At 38.8% G+C, this 21,698-nt stretch overlaps 1 protein-coding gene across 7 annotated transcripts in view; it reads right to left on the reverse strand.

Annotated features, from left to right (window-relative positions):
• The window catches only part of LOC118712127 (probable ubiquitin carboxyl-terminal hydrolase FAF-X), a 186,960-nt gene that overhangs the window by 15,745 nt on the left and 149,517 nt on the right, over nt 1-21,698 (reverse strand). For 5 of the 7 annotated variants that reach the window (XM_045577118.1, XM_045577120.1, XM_036425631.2 and 2 more), the window contains 6 exons: nt 18,335-18,555; nt 15,957-16,147; nt 13,005-13,178; nt 4,208-4,349; nt 1,393-2,140; nt 296-419 (listed from right to left, as the gene is read on the reverse strand). In XM_045577118.1, coding sequence (XP_045433074.1) covers nt 296-419; nt 1,393-2,140; nt 4,208-4,349; nt 13,005-13,178; nt 15,957-16,147; nt 18,335-18,555 — 1,600 coding nt within the window. The remainder of the gene's footprint in view (nt 1-295; nt 420-1,392; nt 2,141-4,207; nt 4,350-13,004; nt 13,179-15,956; nt 16,148-18,334; nt 18,556-21,698) is intronic. The other 2 variants (XM_036425629.2, XM_045577119.1) reach the window with 2 other exon arrangements.

The raw sequence follows: 21,698 nt of genomic DNA on the forward strand, positions 1-21,698 counted from the left end.
ACACACCTGTCTCCAGAGTCACCTGAAACCTCAGGTGCCCCTGGCTAGATTCTCTTGGTTAGGGAAAAATAAAACACTATAATAATGATTAAACCATCTACAACAGTAAGAACAAAATGCAAAGCCAGGTAGGCAGCTCAGTGCATTGTACTAATGCACCAACCATATAGGTTTGATACACAGTCAGGGCACATACAAGAATCAACCAATAAATGCATAAGTCAAATCAACAAATTGATCCCTTTCCATTTCTAAAAATCAATTAAAAAAAAAAAAAAAAGGCAATGCCACATACCAATCACTGGCAGGGCCACGGACTATTTTCTTTGTGTGAAATCCAGTGGTAAAGAGGAATCTAGCAGCAAGTTGAATAGTAATCATGGTGATTTCTTCTGCTTCAGGCAACAACTGATCTTGTCCTTGAATAAAAAACACACATAAAGATTTGTTTAAATGTGTTTAAGTAAAAGCTCACGTTTACAAAATTTTAGCTAAAAGCAATCTTTCCTAGTTATCTTAGCACTTCACCAAACTATGTCTCTCAGTAATGTTTGATTCAAAACAATTGTTTACAAGTAAAAGCTCTTCTGTTTCTAGATACTGAATGTCACTATTCCAAGGTATTAGATATCTTAAAAATTTGACTTCAAACTCAAAATTATAAAAATTTTTAATGCTGACACATTAAGATTGGCCAGTGAGGTTCAGTGATTGTGCATTGACCAATGAACCAGGAGGTCAAGATTCAATTCCCAGTCGAGGCATACGCCTAGGTTGTAGGCTAGATCACCAATATGAGCTGTGCAGGAGGTAGCTGATCAGTACTTCTCTCTTATCTATATCACCTTCTACCTTGCTCTCTAAAATCAATAAAAATATATATTTTTGAAAAATGGAATGATACAAAGGCTAATTAATTTATGGAAAAAACTAAGAAAACAAACAAACAAAAAAACCACACCACATCACTAAATATAAACAAAGATGCCTAATAAAGAAATGAAAAGTGAAACAAAGCCGAGACCGGTTTGGCTCAATAGATAGAGCGTCGGCTTGGGGACTGAAGGGTCCTGGATTCAAGACCGATCAAGGGCAGGTACCTTGGTTGCAGGCATATCCCCAGTAGGGGGTGTGCAAGAGGCAGCTGATCGATGACTCACTCTCATCGATGTTTCTGACTCTGTATCTTTCTCCCTTCCCTATGTACAAAATCAATAAAATATATTTTAAAAAAAGAAAAGAAGTGAAATAAAAAGTATTCTTATTAATAGGAAGCTTATCTATCTCACCTTCTACCTTGCTCTCTAAAATCAATAAAAACATATTTTTTTGAAAAATGGAATGATACAAAGGCTAATAAATTTATGGGAAAAATATATTCCAGAAACTTACCTGGAGTAGGGCTTAAGTAAATACCATTACATGTAAGAAGTTTTTTCATAAACTGAAAATATTCTAAACTGTACTGCATTTGGTTATGAATGAATTGCACATTTTGTTTCCATACACTTCTCTCAATGGCTGATGACATCATCTGATGAGGTTTCGTGATAGTTAGCTCTGATATGTATCTTATCATCTCACCATCTTGGTCTTTTGTGTCCATTCGTTCATAAAAAAGTATATAAGCATTCCACCACCTTTTCTGCCGCCTGTATGACATACGCTTCATCATATGATCAAATACTTCTCCCATGTACTCTCCACCAAAACACTGATTTTTCATTTCTTCATCATCATCCATTTTACATTCTGTTACATCTCCATCATCAAATTTATACCAGCGATTTCTCTTACCATCTTTACCATTTCTTTTAATGATGTACGAATAATAATGTCCACCACTTGCTTGTCCACTGTGTACAAGCACTCCTACAAGACTGTATTTTGTGCTTTCTAATGTCTCACTTTCAGACTGCACAGTCTGTGGTATTAGCTGACTATCTGTGTTTACAAAATCTTCTTCGAGCTTGGAAACACCTGGTACTGTGTAAGGTTCCATATCCAGCTCTCGTGGAAATTCAAAATAATCATTGAATTTAACTGCACATTCCCTTTCCCAGTCATAGTCAAATCGTTTTAACTGGATAGCAAGAACAGAAGGCAGTTTCTTAATTAGCAAACGCTTTACTGTATCAACCTACAATAAATAAAAAATAATAATGTTCTTTTATCAAATACATCAACGCAACTTAATAATACATATTAAAACTTATGATCTATCTGAATTTATTTACAAATAGGTGAATAAATGATAATACAATCAGACTACTGACTTTTTCAACGTTCACAGAAAACAAAAATATGTAAATAATTTCTCATTTGGTTGCAAATTACAAAAATTAGATGGAGAAACTGATAGCTAGTTGACTTACTACTACTGCTTACTGATCAATCATGCACTTAATGTTTATTTTTTTATTTAAATATATTTTATTGCTTTTTTACAGAGAGGAAGGGAGAAGAATAGAGAGTTAGAAACATTGATCACCTGGCTTCGCACGCATTACTTATCAGGGATGTGCCTGCAACCAAGGTATATGCCCCTGACCAAAATTGAACCTGAGACCCCCTCAGTCCGTAAGCCAATGCTCCATCCACTGAGTCAAACCGTTTTGGCTTGATGTTTATTTTTATGCTAATTAGAATATAATTGAAAAAATAATAGACATACTATTAAATAATAAAAGTAGCTAATATGTATGACATTTACAGGCCTGATAACAGGCTTAGTGCTACAAATATTAATGCATTTAATCCTATGCTCTGGAAAAAGTGCTATCAAGGTCCTTACTATAAACTATGTGGTTTATGCCCTGCTGCTATGGCTCAGTGGTTGAGCATTGATCTATGAATGAGGAAGTCACAGTTTGACTCTTGGTCAGAGGCACATACTCAGGTTATAGGCTCCAACCCCAGTGGGAGGCATACAGGAGGCAGCCAATCAATGATTCTCTCTCGTCATTGATGTTTCTCTTACTTCTCCTTCCTCTCTAAAATCAATAAAAATATATCTACATATATAAAACCCTAAGTGATAAGAATGACCAATCACTATGATGCACCCTGCAGGGCACAGAAACAGCCAGATCCAACCTGTGCACGAATTCATAAACCGGGCATCTAGTCCTATATAATAAACGGGTAATATGCAAATTGATCCACACAGGAGAATGACTGGTTGCTGGAGCACAATGACCACCAATGGGCAGATGCTTAATGCAGAAAATGACCCCTGATGGTCAGTGCGCTTTCACAGGAGGCGTGCCACTCAGCCAAAAGCCGGTTCATATCTTGTGAACACAGTGGACAGAGACTCTACCACCTCCACAGCAGCACTAAGGATGTCTGACTAACAGCTCCCAAGTTGCCAGAGGGATGTCTGACTGCCAGCTCACACCCAATCCCACAGGGGAGCGGGCCTAAGCCAGCAGATGGATATCCCTTGAGGGCTAGTAGAGCATAAGAGGTTGGGAGGAGGGACCCCCTCTAGTGCACAAATTTGGTGCACTGGGCCTCCAGTATTTTTATAAAAAAATAAAATGTGATTTATGAGTGGGTATATAAAAAGTAGTGGCCCCAGAAATTGTCTAGAGCTGTGGGCAGCAGGACAAATGTTTTTAGATGCCACAATCTAAATGACATTTTAAGTCAAATCAATGCAGATACTCTAGAGATGAGGGAGCATGATTAGTCAAATTAAGTGTTTATTCTTTGCCATAGCAAATGTATCTTCAAATACATGTTATTACTCCATTCCACAAACTGATGTTTTTAAAAATAAAAGTGACTGAAAAATCTCATGTAATCAAATAAAATTAGCATCCTGTTGATCTAAACTTGAAGAATAATAATATAAGAAAGGGAAAAATATTTCCTACTATCAACTCTTCAGGTGGAAGTTGGTTAATGGCAACTTATTCAGGGAAAAATGAAAAGTAACTGTGTAACTTTTAGCTGCAGAGATTTCTAAAATTAGTTATCGAACTGTAATGGTTTTTCCTACTCCACTGCATTATTTTCTCTCAATATTATTTCCCTGACAAATTCTTTTATCAGTTGTCATCTTGACTACTTCTTTGCTACCATTATAAAAAAGCAGAGATGGCACAAAGATAAATTTTTAGATTAGACACCAACAACTCTCATGTATTCCAGTTCTGTTAAATGCAATTATATGTATTTTTAAAAATTGAACCATACACACCTTTTTATCACATTTTTCACAACGATATGCATTTGCACCTTCCAATAAATCTCCTTTGATATACTGTTCCAAAGAATCAAGAAGGTTTTGATGATTTCTAATATCTACATTCAAAGTTGTAAAAGATTCTTCACACTCGTATCTAAAGATATTATTTAAGAAGTAATCAGTAATATGAATGTAAAAAAAAATAAAATGATCAAAAGGACTTACTACTTTGGTTTCTAAATATTATCTTTATTTTTGAATTTGAAGAAAAATAAATTTGCAATATTTACTATATCATGTCAGGTGCATTAGTAACACAGTGTTATTAATATTCTACAGTTATCTTTTTTTGGTCAATGTATTAGATTTTTTACACACATTATCTATTTCCTTTGCCTTCATGAAAAACCTAAGAGAACTATGAATACAACCCTACTTCATGAAGAAACAGAGGCAGGGTTGAGGGTTTGATGTCATAGAGATTAATATGGTTCAGTTTATTACAGGCAGAATGGTGATTAAAAGACTTATTTGGCATAATTGCTTAAGTTCTTTATATTCTCTCATACCACAACTTGAATTATCTGTTTAAGTAATAATTATTGGCAAGATAAACGTAAGGATTCATAAAGTTCAGGAAAAGGTTATCATTTCTGTAATGGAAAAATAGCAGTTAATACTTATAGCACTTAGATATTAGAATCCAACACAATGTATGCATCTGCTACTTGGTTGTACAGTCATAAAAATTAGTTAAGAAGAAACGTGTTTGGGGGGGAAACAAAGATGCCAGCATAAGTAAACACCTGAACAATTTCAAAACTAAATCTAAAAGACAAAACGAACATCTAGAACCACAGGAAGGCTGGCTGAGTGGAAATTCTACAACTAGAAGGAAAGAAAAGCACACTGAGATTCACAGGAGCTGTGGACAGCAGAGGTAGGGAGGAGTGTGGAGATAGGGCTGGAAACTGAGTACACAGCTGGATTTCTCAATTGGAATGGAGACAAAAGCTCCCAACTGCTCTGAACTCATTTCTGGGCAAGACTCTGGCCACCCAGGCTGATATGGGGAGAAACTGAACTGTCTGGCAGTGGGCAAAACTCGAGGGTGGTTTTCTCTGAGGTTACCGCAGGACAATGAGCCCCAGAGGCCTCTTAGGGCAAGGCTGATGGGTAGCCATTGCTGTTTGATTGGCCTGAGACTCTGCCCCATCCAAGATGAGCGCAGAGGCTTCTGCATATGAATGGCCTGATCCTTTGAATTCTAAACTTACCTAATAAACTGCAGCTGAGTCAGTGAGACCAGAACATCCAAAAGAAGCCCAAGGCCCCCCGAGCAGCTTGCATTGCTTCACAGCTGGTCTTCATCTGGGCACCTCCAAAACCCAAACAAAGAAGTGGAATCTGTAGCTCCTGCTGGGTAGCCTCAGGCAAAGGCAAAATTAGCACCTCCTTGGAGATCCAAGAGCCAGTGTACCCAGGGGTCAGAGTAGGACCATCCAGTTTACAACTCCTCAGATCCCTAAGGGCCACATTTAGTGAGTACTAAAGCCCCACTGAAGCAAGTCTTGCATTATAAGGGTGTCTCCAGCACTTAAGTTCTCCCAGCGTAGACACAGCTGATTCTCACAGCCAATTGGCCTGGAGGTCAATTCCTCCCAGTGATCCTAACCACAATCAAGACTTAACTATAATAAGATTGTGCACAAAGCCCACAAAGGGGTGCACCAAGAATGTTCACCTCAGGTAACTGGGGAGGATGAGGCACTGGGCCTTATAGGACATCTAGCACAAAAGCCACTCTATCAAGTCAGGGAAGCAGCTAAGAAGCAGAGACAAAGAAACACGTCACAGATTAAAGAAATGGAGGAAAGCAAACGACTGAATATAGAGTTCAAAACCACAATTATAAGGTTTTTCAAGAATTTTCTAGAAAAGGTAGATAAATTTCATGAGACACTGAGAATAAGATAAAGGACCAACTAGAAATTAAACATACACTGACTGAAATTAAAAAAATAACATATAAAAATCCAACAGCAGACTAGAGGATTGTAAGAATCCAGCCAAAGATTTGAAATACAAAAAAGCAAAAATCACAATCGGCAAAGCAAAAAGCAAAAAGCATTAAAAAATGTGAAGATAGTGTAAGGAGCCTCTGGGACACCTTCAAAACTTACTAACATCCGAATTATGGGGATCTCAGAAGAAGAGAGCAAGACACTGAAAACCTATTTGAAGAAATAATGATTGAAAACTTCCCCCACCTAATGAAAGAAATAGACTTACAAATTCAGGAAGCACACAGAACCCCAAACAAGAGGAATCCAAAGAGGACCACACCAAGACACATCAAAATTAAATGCCAAGGGCAAAAGACAAAGAGAATATTAAAAGTGGCAAGAGAAAAACAGTTACCTACAAAGGAGCACCCATACAATTGTCAGCTGATTTCTGAACAGAAACTATGCAGGCCAGACAGGAATGGCAAGAAATACTCAAAGTGATGAATAGCAAGAACCTACAACCAAGATTACTCTACCCAGCAAAGCTATCATAGAATTGAAGGTCAGATAAAGAGCTTCACAGATAAAAAAAAGTTAAAGGAGTTCATTACCACCAAACAAAAGTATTATACAAAATGCTGAAAGATATTTTTTAAGAAGAGAAAGAAGAATAAGGTAAAGATAAATATTATGTACAACCAATACATATCAATCAACAAGTGAATCTAAAAATCAAGTGAATAAAACAATCTGATGAACAGAATAAACTGGTGAATATAATAGAATCAGGGGCACAGAAAGGGAGTGGACTGATAATTCTCAGGGTGGGGGGGAATGGTTATGGGATGTGTGGGAAGAGACTGGACAAAAATGGTACACCTATGGATGAAGACAGTGAGAGGTGGGTGGGTAAGGGCTGAGGATGGGGTGGGAACAGGGTAGAGGAGAGCTATGGGGTGGGGGAAGGAACAACTGTAATAATCTGAACAATAAAGATTTATTGAAAAAAATTATAAAAATAATAAAAAATAGATGTGGGATGAAGTCAACATTCCAAATTAAAGTGATATCCTACAAAAAGGACTTTTAGAAATTTATGACATTTACTAATAAACTCATATAATGGAAAGTGGAAAACAGAATCAACAATTAAATCCATTCATGCAATAGACATATCAAGAGTGCCTACCATATTTAAAACACAAAGGGACACTATTTATTTATTTATCAGAGGCTGGGTGCACAAAATTCATGCATGGGGGCAGGGGTGTATCTTAGCCCAGCCTGCACCTTCTCCAATTTGGCACCCCTCTGACTGTTTGACCGTTTAGACCCGGGATTGGACATCCCTCTCACAATCCAGGACTGCTGGTTCTCAACTGCTTGCCTGCCTTCCTTCCTGATTGCCTCTAACCACTTCTGCCTGCCAGCCTAATCATCCTCAACTACTCCCCTGGCAGCCTGATTGACTGCTCCCCTGCCAGCCTGTTCACCCCTAACTGCCCTCTCCTGCAGGCTTGATTGCTCCCTCGCAGGCCTGGTGCCTACCAACTGCCCTCCCCTGCTGGCCATCTTGTGGTGGTCCAAACAGGGGCAGAATCTTTGACCACATGGGGGCATCCATCTTGTGTGTTGAAGTGATGGTCAATTTGCATATTACTCTTTGATTAGTTAGGATAGAGGGCTTGTGCATGGGTGGGGGCAACCTGGTTTGCCCTGAAGAGCGTCCCGGATCAGGGTAGGGGTTCCCTTGGGCATGGAGTGGTCTGAGTGGGGACCCTGTAGTGGTTTGCAAACAATCCATACCCCAGGCTACACAAGCATAGGCCCTGGTATCTGGAATTAATTTATCTTCTACAATTGAAACCATGTAGCCTGGAGTGAAGGCCTGAACCCTCCAGGACTGCAGAAGCTTGGCTTCCTCTATTGCTTGGGGCAACCCTAGCCTCCTGCCCTTCCAGCTAAGTGGCTGCTGCCATTTCTGTTAGAATTTATAAATCTTCTATAATTGAAACTTTGTACCTTTGAGTGGAGGCCTTGGCCAGGCAGGGTGTGCCAAAAGCTTAGCTTCCTCCATCACCTTGGAAACCCAAGCCTCCCTCCTGCTCTCTGTGGCCGCAGCCATCCTGGTTGGGGTTAATTTGCATACTCACTCAATGGGCTGTTCGGTATAGTGGAGTGATGATTAATTTGCATATTATTCTTTTATTTGATAGGATGTTTTTATATATAATTTATTTTAAATTTATCTTTATTGTTGAACATGTCCATTCTACTCCTAACTCCTCGCCGGGACTTCATCTCACCACACTACTGAGGATGTGGAAAAAAGGGAACCCTAATGCACTGCTGTTGGGAATGCAGATTGCACAGATACTGTGGTAAACAGTATGAAATTTTCTCAAAAAGTTAAAAGTGGAAATGCCATTTGACCCATTGATCCCATTTCTAAAACATCAAATCAGAACACCCCTTCTGTTCATAGTGCACTTTATAGTAGCTAAGATCTGGAAACAGCTAAATTACCCTCAACAGGTGAGGAGGTTACAAAAGTGTGGTTCATTTACACAATGGAATACTATATATCTGTAAAAAAAGATTTCTTTTTTACCCTTTGAGATAACAGAGGGGACTGGAGATTATTATATTAAGTGAAATAAGTCATTCAGAGAATGACAAGTCTCACATATTCTAATTTATATGTAAAATCTAATGAAGAAAGTAAATCCAGAGACATAGAAGCATGGAATAGGCTGAGGAATTTCAGATGGAAGGGGTAAGAGAGAGGTAGGAATACATTAACAGAAGAATTTATATGCATATATGCATAGTTCATTAATACAGATGTTGTTTTAGCCATAATCTTCACTTTAGAAATTTTTACTTAACCAGTTAACTGCAATGTGTCCAAAACAGAAACCATCCCCACACAATATATTTTGAATTTAACAAACCAATTTGCAATGAATATTTTAAGAATAATTATGTTACAATTTGAGTGTTCTTAAATACTTTCAGCTGAAAATTCTCATGAAAAATGATTTTAAAGTTGGTCAGGGCTGCCACTTAGGAAAAACATTATTTTTTATAGTCATGCATGGTGTGTGGGGAAGGTCTACTGCTTGTGTCTATAAGCACTTAGGACATATACAAATAAAAGTTTTTATGGATGGTTTATAAATGGAAATTGTCAATTCCATTTATTTTCTAAGATATTTTTTATTCTCTGTGGACTGACTTCTGTCCACAGAGAATAAAAAATATCTTAGAAAATAAATGGAATTGACAATTTCTCCTAAAATATAGAATGCTCTATTAAAACAATTTTCTACAACATAAAAAATACTTTGGACTCTTAAACAGCCATAAAGTATCTATGTTTTAAAAGACCAGTGACTATAGTGCCATTACTACCATACTATGGGTCACTAGGAGGTGCACTATGGGTTCCACTGGTGCAGAGGGTTTGGTTTTTGCATGATTTCACGTGCTGGGCCTCTACTCTAACAATAATTAAAACTAGTTTAGTTGAAACATTTAATTTGAGTAAATAATTGAGAAGTAATAGCAACAGGTGATAAAAAATTGCATACTTTTTATTGTCTATTTAATGTAAAATGTCTTTTTCTAAGAATTGAAAGTTGTCAAGCCAGGTGATTAAGTACCTCCCCAACTTTCAAAGGAATGGCATTATGGAAAGAATGACATGATAAAATTTCTCATTTATATAAAACTAATGGCCTGGTGCATGAAATTAGTGCATTGTGGTGGGGTGAGAGAGGACGTTTCCTTAGCTCAGCCTCCCCCCTCTATAATTGGGGACCCCTTGGGGTATGTCTGACAGTCAAACATCTTTCTTGCAACATGGGACCACTGGCTCATAACTGTTCACTTGTCTGCCTGCCTGATGGCCCCTAACTGCCTCTGCCTGTCGGTGTGCCTGATTTCCATTAACACCTCTGCCTGGCTGATTGCCCATAACCTCTCTGCCTGTCTGATCACCCCTAATTGCCCTCCACTGCTGCCCTGACCTTGACCTCAAATGCCCTCCCCTGTCAGCCTGATCTTGTCCCCAACTGCCCTCCCCTGCCAGCCTGATCGCCCTTAACTGATTCTCTCTTGGCCCCTTCCATAATGGCTTTGTCTGGAAGTCTGATGTCCACTCGACCCAGTCTAATTAGCATATTATACTTTTATTAGTATAGATAGATCACATAGGATAGGATTGCATTAATAGGGGTCAGGGGAAAGCCTTTTTCAACAGGAGGAGATGCTGTTGGCAGACAAAAATACATACGTAATTCCTAAATCTGGACAATAGCCAGTCATATGCACTATACTGCTGACGCTCTATCCACTGAGCCAAACCAGTTTCGGCAGGAGGCAGAGCTTTTGATGCTGACTGGCATAAACACCGACCAATCAGAACCAAATCTGGGTGAACTGTGCAGGCTGGGGGCTGAGGAGGTGTTTTAAAGGGCAACAGCTGTTTGGTGTAAGGAAGCAGTTCACATTTTTATTATTATTTTTTTATTTTTTTAGGGTTTAGGGTCAGGGTTAGGGTTAGGGCTAGTTTTAGGGTTAAGATTAGGGTAAGAGCTAGGGTTTAGGCTCAGTTCGACTGTCAGACATACCCCAAGGGGTCCCCAATTATAGAGGGGGGAGGCTGAGCTAAGGAAACGTCCTCTCCCACCCCACCACAATGCACTAATTTCATGCACCTCAATTTCTTAAGGACCGATTTGGCAATATAGTGCATACAGCTGGCTATCAATCCAGATATAGGGGTTATATATTTTTGTCTGCCAAGAGCATTTCCTCCTGTTGAAAAAGATTTTTCACTCCCATTTAAGCAATGCTATCCTATATAATCTATCTATACTAATAAGAGGGTAATATGCTAATTAGACAGAGTCAATTGACCATCTTTTGGACAAAGCCATGATAGTAGGAGCTGAGGCAGAGACAGTTAAGGGCAATCAGGCTGGCAGGGGATGGAACTTAGGAACGAGATCAGGCCAGCTGGGGAGTGCAGTTAGGGGTGATCAGGCAGGAGAGGCAGTTAAGGATGATTAGGCCAACAGGGAGAGCAGTTAGGAGCGAATCAGGCTGGCAGGGAAAGCAAGTTAGGGGTGAGATCAGGTTGACAGGGGAGGGCAATCATGAAGGCAGGCAGAAGCAATTAGAGCCAACAGGCAGGCAGGCACAGATGTTAGGGGCAATCAGGCAGAGGCAGTTAGGGGTGATCAAGCAGGTAGGCAGATGAGCAGTTAGAAACCAGTGGTCCCAGATTGTGAGAGGGATCTCGAACTGCCAGTTTAGTCCAGATCCCACAGAAATCAGGACTAAACAGGCAGTTGGACATCCCACAAGGGGTCCCCTATTGGAGAGGGTGCAGGCTGGGTTGAGGGAATACCCCATGCACAAATTTCGTGCACCAGGCCACTAGTCTATATACAATATATAAAAGGCTAAGTAACCAACTATCCATCTGACTGACTGGCCAACACATATGATGCACACTGGCATTTAAAAAATAAACGTTGCCTCAAGCATGCATGATATATATATATATATATATATATATGTGTGTGTGTGTGTGTGTGTGTGTGTGTGTGTATGTATGTATGTATATATCTTGTTGGCACCAATCACACAAATGCATCTCAATCTGTCATTGTCCATCATGAATTTGGTTGGCACTTCTTTTACAGAGAAAGGGCAAATAGCTATTTTAAAATATTTCTTTTAATTAATTTCCTTTCAATGTGTGTAAATCTGTGCACTGGGCCATCAGCTGATGATAATTTAAAGGCCATCTTTTTAATTTCTATAGGAAATAGTGATTCAGACCAGCCAGTGAACTTCACAAGTTATTATATTTAAGATATTTCAATTATTATTTTAAATATAACATGATAAGCAAATATCTTAAGTAATAAATAGATTTATGGAAACTGACATTTCATGTCCCCAGATATGACAGAACGTCATAGACAAGAAAAAGCATACAACTCTTGCCCTAGATAGTTTAGCTCTGTGGTTATAGTGAAGGTGGGAGAACTGAAGGGTTTTCAAGGACATGTAGCTTGGTTATAGGCTCAATGCCTGGTCCCATTTGGATGGAACACATGAAAGAAGCAACCAAACTGATGGATCTCTCTCACATCCATGTTTCTCTTAATGTCTCTTCCCTTCCCTTACACTCTCACTATAAATCAATTAAAAAAAAATCTTCAAGTGAGATTAACAAAAACAAACCAAAAAAGTCTACAACTATTTATCAACTGTTTCTATTACTCCTCAATTTACTCTGGATTGATAGTAAGAATAAAAATTTACTGAAAATAAAATATCCTATATAATAAAAATAATAAGCAAATCAACCAAAAGGCAGAATGACTGGGCATTGACCACCACGGGGAGTGCTGCTCAGCCACAAACTGGGCTCATGGCTGGGGTGAATAACGGCCTGCCTCAGTGGCAGTGCTAAGAATGTTTGACTATGACCCCACAGGCCTAAACGGAAGGACTGTTCTCTCAGGACTCCAGGACTGCAAAAGGGTGCGGGTCAAGCTGAAGAACCTTCCCCACTCCTGAGTGCATAAATGTCGTGCATTGGGCCTGTAGGATGTATACACAATATTTCAGTATAACACAGAATATAACTCACAATTGTAGACATTTAGTAGTAACTGGCATGCACTGTTTCTATATATAAGTACTAATGAAGATTTAATTTACATTATTTTTTTAAAGCCTTCAGGAAGTATATATTAAAAACATTAAATAGCAATTACCTATGTGGGCAGCCTTGGCAAATCTTCTGATCAGCAAAGGAACCTCCTAGGACTTGACTTAGGATAGCTGGATATCCTAAAGCTTTTAGAGCTTCATCTAAACTATCCACCAAAGAATTAAAAAATTCTAAGGCATCATGTTGTTCACGAAGATTAATAGGTTCACCCCAAAGCCTAAGGAGAAAGTAAGACAAAACAAGTACAAAACTATTGCAGAATATATGTCTTTTTCATAACAGAAACAAAAATTAACAGAAATGAAAGCTGAGTCTTTTTTTTTTTTTTTTCCAGTTACTCAACACCTGAGGATATTTTTTCCATTTATTTTTAGAGAGATTGGAAGGGAAAAGGAGAAACAGAAACACTGTGAGAGAGGCACATTGACTGGATACCTCCTGTACACACTCATACCACGGCTGGGGAACCTGCATCTGAGGTGTATGTCCTTAACCAGAATCAAACTTGGGACCCTTCAGTTGAGGAGCTGACGCTGTATTCCCAGATTCAAAATGGCTAGGGCAAAAGTTAAGTGTTTATCCCTTCATAAAAGAAATGGAAACAAACCAATACGTTCTATGTATTGGGTGGCAATCATAAATACAATGGAAGAGCATATTAAAAACTAGAGGACCTGTGCATAGATTCGTGAACCAGTGGGATCCCTCAACCTGGCCTGAAGGATCAGGCCAAAACTGGTTCTGTGACATCCCCAGAGAGGTCATGGATTATAAGAGGGCACAGATCAGGCTGAGGGACCCCATAGTGCACGATCAGAGCTGGTGAGTGACTTGGGAGGTTAGCTAGACAGCAAGGGACCAACGGTGTGAGGGCTCCAGGGCTTGTCTGCTCTATCTTGCAGTCCTGATTGGCCAGACCCCAGCTGCAAGCTAATCTACAGGTTGGAGCGCCTGCCCCCTTGTGGTCAGTACACGTCATAGAGAGTGTAGAGTGGCCTTAGCATGTCATTAGCTTATCACTCTTTGATTGGTTGAATGGATGACCAGATACTTTATAATGGGCTTTTATTACATAGGACTAGTGTAAGCTGACCAGTCGTCCCACTTTTGGCAGGACAGTCCGATTTTTAACAATTTGTCCTATGGTATTTTTAAAAAGTCCCGATTTTTGGAATCTTGCTAAAAATTGGGACTTTTTAAAAATGCCACAGGTCACAGGACAAATTGTTAAAAATCAGGACTGTCTTACCAAAAGTGGAATGTCTAGTCACCTTAGACTAGTGGCCCAGTGCATGAATTTGTGCACTGGGATGGGTGTCCCTCAGAATGGCTTGCACCCTTTTCAATCTGGGAACCTCAAAGGATGACCTACTGCTTGTTTACAGGAAAAGGACCTAAACTAGCAGTCAATATCCCTCTCGCAATCTGGGACTGCTGGCTCCTAACCGCTCACTACCTCTCTGCCTGATTGCCCACAAGCACTCTGCCTGCTGGCCTGTTCGCTTCCAACTCCCCCCTGCCACCAGCCTGCTTGTCCCCAAATGCTGCCCCCTGCCAGTCTGATTACCTCAACTGTTCCCAGTGTCAGTGTGCTCACCTCCAACTGCCCTCTCACCAATCCCTCAATGATGCCCCCTGTTGGCCTGTTCTCTCCATAATTAAGAGTTAGTAGGATTTGATTCTGGTCAAAGGCATGTATTTGGGTTGCACATACCAATGTCTCTCCCCCTCCCTTCCACTCTCTCTAAAAAATATCAATGGGAAGATAGACTCGGGTGGATGAGGATTAAAGAAAACCCCCCAAAATGGGAAACACCAAATTTACTGTTAGGATGTCATATTCAAATCCATCTTTCAATACCCTTAATTTCTCTCTCCTTTTCTCCCTTTCTCTTCCTCCCTCATTTATTCCTTCCTTCCTTCTTCCCTTCCTCCTTCCTTTTCCCTCTCTCTCTTTCTTCCTCCTTTTTCATTTTTGATTCAGTTGTATTATAATATTATAATACAAACATATCCACTAGGTCAGGTAGAAAGTTTTTTTTATGTATTTATTTTTAAAAAATATATTTTATTGATTTTTTGCAGAGAGGAAGGGAGAGGACAGAGAGTTAGAAACATCAATGAGAGAGAAACATCGACCAGCTGCCTCCTGCACACTCTCCACTGGGTATGTGCCGCAAACAAGGTACATGCCCTTGACCGAAATAGAACTTGAGACTCTTGAGTCACAGGTCAACACTTTATCCTCTGAGCCAAACTGGTTAGGGTAGAAAGTTTTATATATATTTAAGTGATTGAAAAAAAACAAAACAGTATTCCATGACATGTAAAAATGATATAAAATTCAACTTTCTGTGTCCATGAACAAAGTTTTATTAAAAGAGCCACACTCCATAATTTACATATTATCTATGGTTGATTTGTTGTTATAATAGCAGAGCTGAATACTTATGACAGACCATATGACCTGCAATCCTAAAATATATAGGAACAAAGGAAAACAGTAAATACTAAAAATAGCACAGAAATGCAATTAGCAAAATTCAGATTCTGATCATTTATATTCCCTCCTATTGAGGCAATGATAAAGAAAAAACTTAGAGAAACAAAATGCTACCAAATATATATACCAAAGTATATACATAGAATGGCCATGTAATTATGATCTCTGAATGTATATAATCTGGCCACTCAGAGTACTTCTCTTGAATACCTCATTTATTTGATATCAAAGATACTATAAATTGTGCCCCTGATCAGTTTTCCCTTTTGCACTGGCTTATAGAAAGCTCAGGGCAATTATAGTTGATCTACAGCAAAAGTCCAAAATACTTCTGGTATCCATTTGAGATACAAATACACTGAGTGGCCAGGTTATTATGCATTCAGAGATCATCATAATCTGGCCACTTAGTGTATATTCTAATATATTTTGAAAGTTTAAAATTAGTATATTGAGTTTTCATAAAACCAAAATTATCCACTCATAACTTACCTGAACTGTTTCCAAAATCCTCTGGGCACATAGTACTGTAACTGGGAAGCAGCTAAGTGACCAAAGATGACCTGTAGGTGTCTTAGGACACCAATATTGTACTCTTTCCTGTCTTTGGTCTTACTTACTGCTGGTTTGTATTCAAATTGATGAGGATATCCAAATACATCATCTCGGGGATCAACATTACTCTAGAGACCAAAAACATTATTGATAAAGATATTATTTATTTATTTATTTATAGAGGTATCTTTTTAAAAATATATATATTTTTATTGATTTTTTACAGAGAGAAAGAGAGAGAGAGAGAGTTAGAAACATTGATGAGAGAGAATCATTGATCAGCTGCCTCTTGCACAACCCCTACTGGGGATGTGCCCGCAACCGAGGTACATGCCCTTGACCGGAATTGAACCTGGGACTTTTCAGTCCGCAGACCGACGCTCTATCCACTGAGCCAAACCTGTTTCGAGTATTATAGTTACTTAATATAACTTAAAGAGTTCAGTGAAATAAATAGAGACAAATAGTGAATAAAAGATTTGCATTATTTTATGTTTTGATATCTATAGCAAATAACTTTCACTTTATGTTAGAGTTTATACCTACTATTTCACAGGTGAGTTATTATACAAAGATGATAAAAGTGTAATACTGAACATTTATTTAAGATTGTATAATATGAAAGAATTAGAGGTGTGTAGATTGAATTAGTGACAAAGGAATGTTTTGCAATATGTAATACTGAGGAAATAAATCACCTAGCCTTCCTAGGATTCAATTTCTTCTTGTAGAAATAACACATTCTTCATATACTATACTACAGGCCTAGTGCACAACATTTGTGCGCTGGGAGGAAGAAGGAGATCCCCTCAGCCTGGTCTTTGCCCTCTATCAGTCCGGGACCTCTTAGGAAATATCTGCCTGCTGGCTTAGATCTGCTCCCTGTGAGTCCAACTTCTAGTTGAGCGGCACTTCTCCTGTGGGAGCGCAATGATCACCAGGGGGCAGCCTCTGTGTTGAGTGTCTGCCCCATGGTGGTCAGAGAACATTATAGTGAGTGGTCAGTCGTTCTACTGTTTGGTCAATTCTCTTTTATTATATAGGATTAGATACTTTGGATTGATGGCCTGAATAACTATTATTGTTAATTAATACTGTTAATGAGACCATACAGCATTATTTAAAAGAGTGAAAAAAGTCTTGTTTCTTTACCAGAGAAAAACATAAAGTATCCTAAAAATCAACAGATTATAAATCAAAAAAAGGTAGAATTGAAATATACTTTGAAACAGGGGTGGGAAAATCTTTCTACCAAGGGCCATTTGGGTAATTATAGCATAATTCTTGGGCTATTAAAAATGATCAACTTAAAGAGTTAAATTAAATGCTATAATTAGGTCAAACATTTAATTAACTCATCCATTACTACTGCTTTGGTAGGACTAGTCCAAATGATTTTGTGGGTCTTATATGACCCATAGGCGGGATACTCTCACTCTTTTAAAACATTAAAAGAATGAAAATATAACCTAATTAAAAAATAATTAAAAAACGTACTGCCCAGCAGTGGTGGCACAGGGTTAAGTGTTCACCTATGAACTAGAAGGTAATGGTTTGACTCCAGGTAAGGAATTTGCCTGGGTTGAGGGCTGTGTCCCCAATTGTGCAGGAGGCAGATGATCAATGATTCTCTCTCATTATTTTTTTTAATTAATTTTAGAAAGGGAGAGGAAGAGAGATATAAACATCAATGATGAGAAGGTCATTGTTCGTTTGCCTCCTGCACATCCCACACTGGTGACTGAGTCTTGCATCCCAGACATATGACCTGACCTGGAATTGAAACCTGATCTTCTGGTTCACAGGTTGATGCTCAACCACTGAACCATGCTGACTGGGCTCTCTTTCATTATTGATTTTTCTCTCTCTCTCTCCCTTCCTTTCTGAAATCAATAAAAATATAGAAGAAAAATGAACATATTTAGGAAAAAAAAGAACATTTTATGACTGTTAAAACATCAAACTAAATTCTGGCAAATAAAACATGATTTTATCAACTGTTACATAAGAAATAAACAGAAAAGATTAGTGATAAAGATTACTAATTGCAGTTTAAATTCTATTAGATAATAAACACTATGATATGCCAAAGGTTTTCAAAGATTCTTTGGATTGATATTACATGTTCAAGTTAATTAAAACTGTTCAAGTTATTTAAAACTGTTTAGTATATTCAAGTAAGGGTCCCATATCTCAAAAACCGTAATCCTATCAGCAAATGCAGTTCAAAAAAATCTGATGAGCTGTAATATTCAAAGAGGAAAAAAAAAAGATATTAAAACACACAAAATCCAGAATTTATAATTAAAATTTACCTCATTGTCCTGCTTTTCGTCATTGAACATATCATCATCTATATCACTACCTGTGCCTTCAATTGCAAGAATACTATTCCTGATGGAAGGAATCATGTATAGCTGCTGGATCACAGAATTCATGTAACAAGTAGCACCAGCATTTTTGAGTCCCACAAATCCTTTTGGTGGGCGAGGGCCAACAGGTGGTAGATATTCCCACTCAGTAAGTGCTTCACAACCTGAGAGAAAAAGAAAAAAAGTTTCTCAAAACATGAACGTGATTTTGTCCACTGGCAGCTCTGTTGTGCCGACAAATATTGGTAAGAAATGATCACTACTACTAGACTCTGTGAAAAAGAACTCTCCATTTCCCCCCTAATAATGTGTCACTGAAGTACAGAACTATTTGATTAGTCTGTATTTTTATTGATATGCTTTCATGACAACCTTCATATAAAGTCATATGGGTAATATAACATTAATTTTTTTGTGTGCCATCATAGGTTTACTTTATATATTTAACTAGTTGCATTCAATTCATTGGTGTCAGAACGTAAAATAAATAAAAATGTTTCATCTCAATCAAAATGTTATACTTCATATTTTAATTACATGTTCAAGTTATTTAAAACTGTTTATATTCAAGTAAGGGTCCCATTGACAAAAACTATAATCCTAAGGTGAGTATCTATTGTAGGGGTAGGATTGCTTCCCTGTGGTTGTGAAGGCCTGTAAATCATTTGGTTTGGCACTGACAAAATATTAGGGGTGCGTTAACAAAATGTTTGACCTAATGTAGCAGGCTTATTTTTAAAGTGGATAATTTTGTATAGGCTGAGAATCCTAGCTAATAAAAGTAATATGCAAATTGACCATCACTCAAACACACAAGATGGCTGCCCCCATGTGGTCAAAGATGGCCACCCCATGTGGACACAGATTGCCGCCAGAAGATGTCCAGCAGGGGAGGGACCAGGCCTGCAAGGCAGGGCAGTTGGGGGTGATCAGGCCAGTAGGGAGGGCAAATGGGAGGGGCCAGGCATACAAGGGAGGGCAGTTGGGGGCAATTAAGCCTGCAGGAAATGGCACTTAGATGTGACCAGTCTGTCAGAGAAGGAAAGTTGGGGGCAACCAGGCTAGCAGGTAAGAGCAATTGGGGAGGGAAGGGGGGACCTAGGACTGAAGGGGAGAACAGTTGGGCGGGACCAAGCCTGCAGGGGAGGGCACTTAGGGGTGACCAGGCCTGCAGGAGAGGACACTTAGGGGAAAACAGGCTGGCAGGGGAGCAGTTAAGCATCAATCAGGCTGGCAGGTGAATTAGGGATGATCAGGTTGGGAGGCAGAAGCGGTTAGGTGCAATTAGGAAGGCGAACAGTTGGGAGCCAGCAGTCCTTGATTGTGAGAGGGAGTCTGAATACCCGATCCTACTGGATCAGACCTAAATAGGCAGTTGGAAATCCCCCAAGGGATCCATATTGGAGAGGGGGAAGGCTGAGCTGAGACACAAAACCCCCGTGCATGAATTTCATGCAGTGGGCCTTTAGTCTGTATTATAAAAAGCATGTGGCTGTAATACCATAATGACCAAACAACAGGTCATCAGGAGTTGTACTGATGGGTCCTGCGGTAGCGGCAGGAGGGACTCTGGATACCACAGAGGTGGTGCGGCAGGTCTGGGTCCTTTGGTGGTAGCGCAACAGGAAGGCGGAGCTGCTAACAGGACAATAAGCCCTGGGCTTCTAGTGATGTTATAAATATCCAAATGGCCCTCCTGATTTTGTCTTCTGTATAAATGCAAAATCTGGTTTTCATACACCCAGTGTTATTTTAAGGAGTAAATGAAATAGTGTATTTAAAAGATATGTAAGAACTATGTATCACTTTATACCAAGTTCCAATTACCATAAAACCAAACAACATAAACATGAACCACTTAATAGTAAATATTGAACTGCAAACTGTATCCTATATAATAATAAAGGGACACTGTAACAATAACAATCAATGTGCGAACATTAGAGTGCATTCATACTATACAAAAATAGTATAACCTACTACACACCTGGGCCACATTATAGCCTATTGCTCCTACATGACCTGTATACCATGAATACTCAATACTGAAACACAATGCTAAATATGTATCGTTCTAAACATATAAAAATTCAGGAAATAAAGGAAGCAAAAGAAAATGGTACACTTGTACAGGGTTCATTACCATGAATGAAAACGCAAGACTGGAGTAGCTCTCAGTGAGCCAGGAAGTGGGTGGTGAATAAATGTGAAGGCTTAGCATACTACTGTATACTATCATCGACTTTATAAACATTGTACACTGAGAACCATGGGTCACCAGGATTGGTTTATTTATTTATTTTTATTTTTTTAATATATATTTTATTGATTTTTTACAGAGAGGAAGAGAGAGGGATAGAGTGTTAGAAACATCGATGAGACAGAACCATCGATCAGCTGCCTCCTGCACACCTCCTACTGGGAATGTGCTTGCAACCAATGTACATGCCCTTGACCGGAATCGAACCTGGGACTTACAGTCCACAGGCCAATGCTCTATCCACTCAGCCAAACCAGTCAGGACTATTTTATGTTCTCTTCAATAAATTAACTTAATGTAAATTTTATTTTACAAACTTTAAAAATTTAAAAAGTTTGAACTCTTAATATTTAGCTTAAGAGATATTGTGCACTGTACAAAATATTTTTATGTCCTTATTTTGTAGGCTGTTTTCTATTAAAAAATCTATAATAATAAAAGGGTAATATATTAATTAGACTGGACATTTTTCCAGACATCATTCCTGACGAAACCAGGGCTGGAGGGAAGCCAGCCTGGATCTTAGATGCCTGTAGGCAGCTTGAGAAGAGAAGCAGCCTGAGTCCTGGGTGCCTGCTGGCGGCCCAAGGAGGGAAATTCGAGTCTTGGGTTTGGAGAGAAGCTGTAGCCAGGGGAGGGAAGTTCTACACCCTTGCACAACAATTTTTATGCACTGGGCCTCCAGTATTAAGTAAAAAACATATTTCATGATAAACTAAGACACAACTAACCCCACACACCCTAGCCTACTCGTGAGAGGGTTAGAATCATCAATACACTGTCTTTCACCTTCACATCTTTTCTTACTGGAAGGTCTTCAGGGAAGTAACACAAGGAACTGTCATATCCTTTGGTAATAGCACTTTTTCCTATAAGACCTCCTGAAGAACCTATATGAGGCATTAGGAGGTGCCATTCTTTGAAAATATGTCTAAGGTGATTTGCTTGGTTTCTTTAATTCATGACAGATTTTGCCTGTAAGTACATAGATAATGCTATATTCCTATCTGAATCTGAAAACTTTTCAGTACTGGTTTCCAAGTTTTC

The sequence above is a fragment of the Pipistrellus kuhlii genome, unplaced genomic scaffold (genome assembly GCF_014108245.1).
Source record: "Pipistrellus kuhlii isolate mPipKuh1 unplaced genomic scaffold, mPipKuh1.p scaffold_m20_p_83, whole genome shotgun sequence".
NCBI classification, from domain to species: Eukaryota; Metazoa; Chordata; class Mammalia; order Chiroptera; family Vespertilionidae; genus Pipistrellus; species Pipistrellus kuhlii.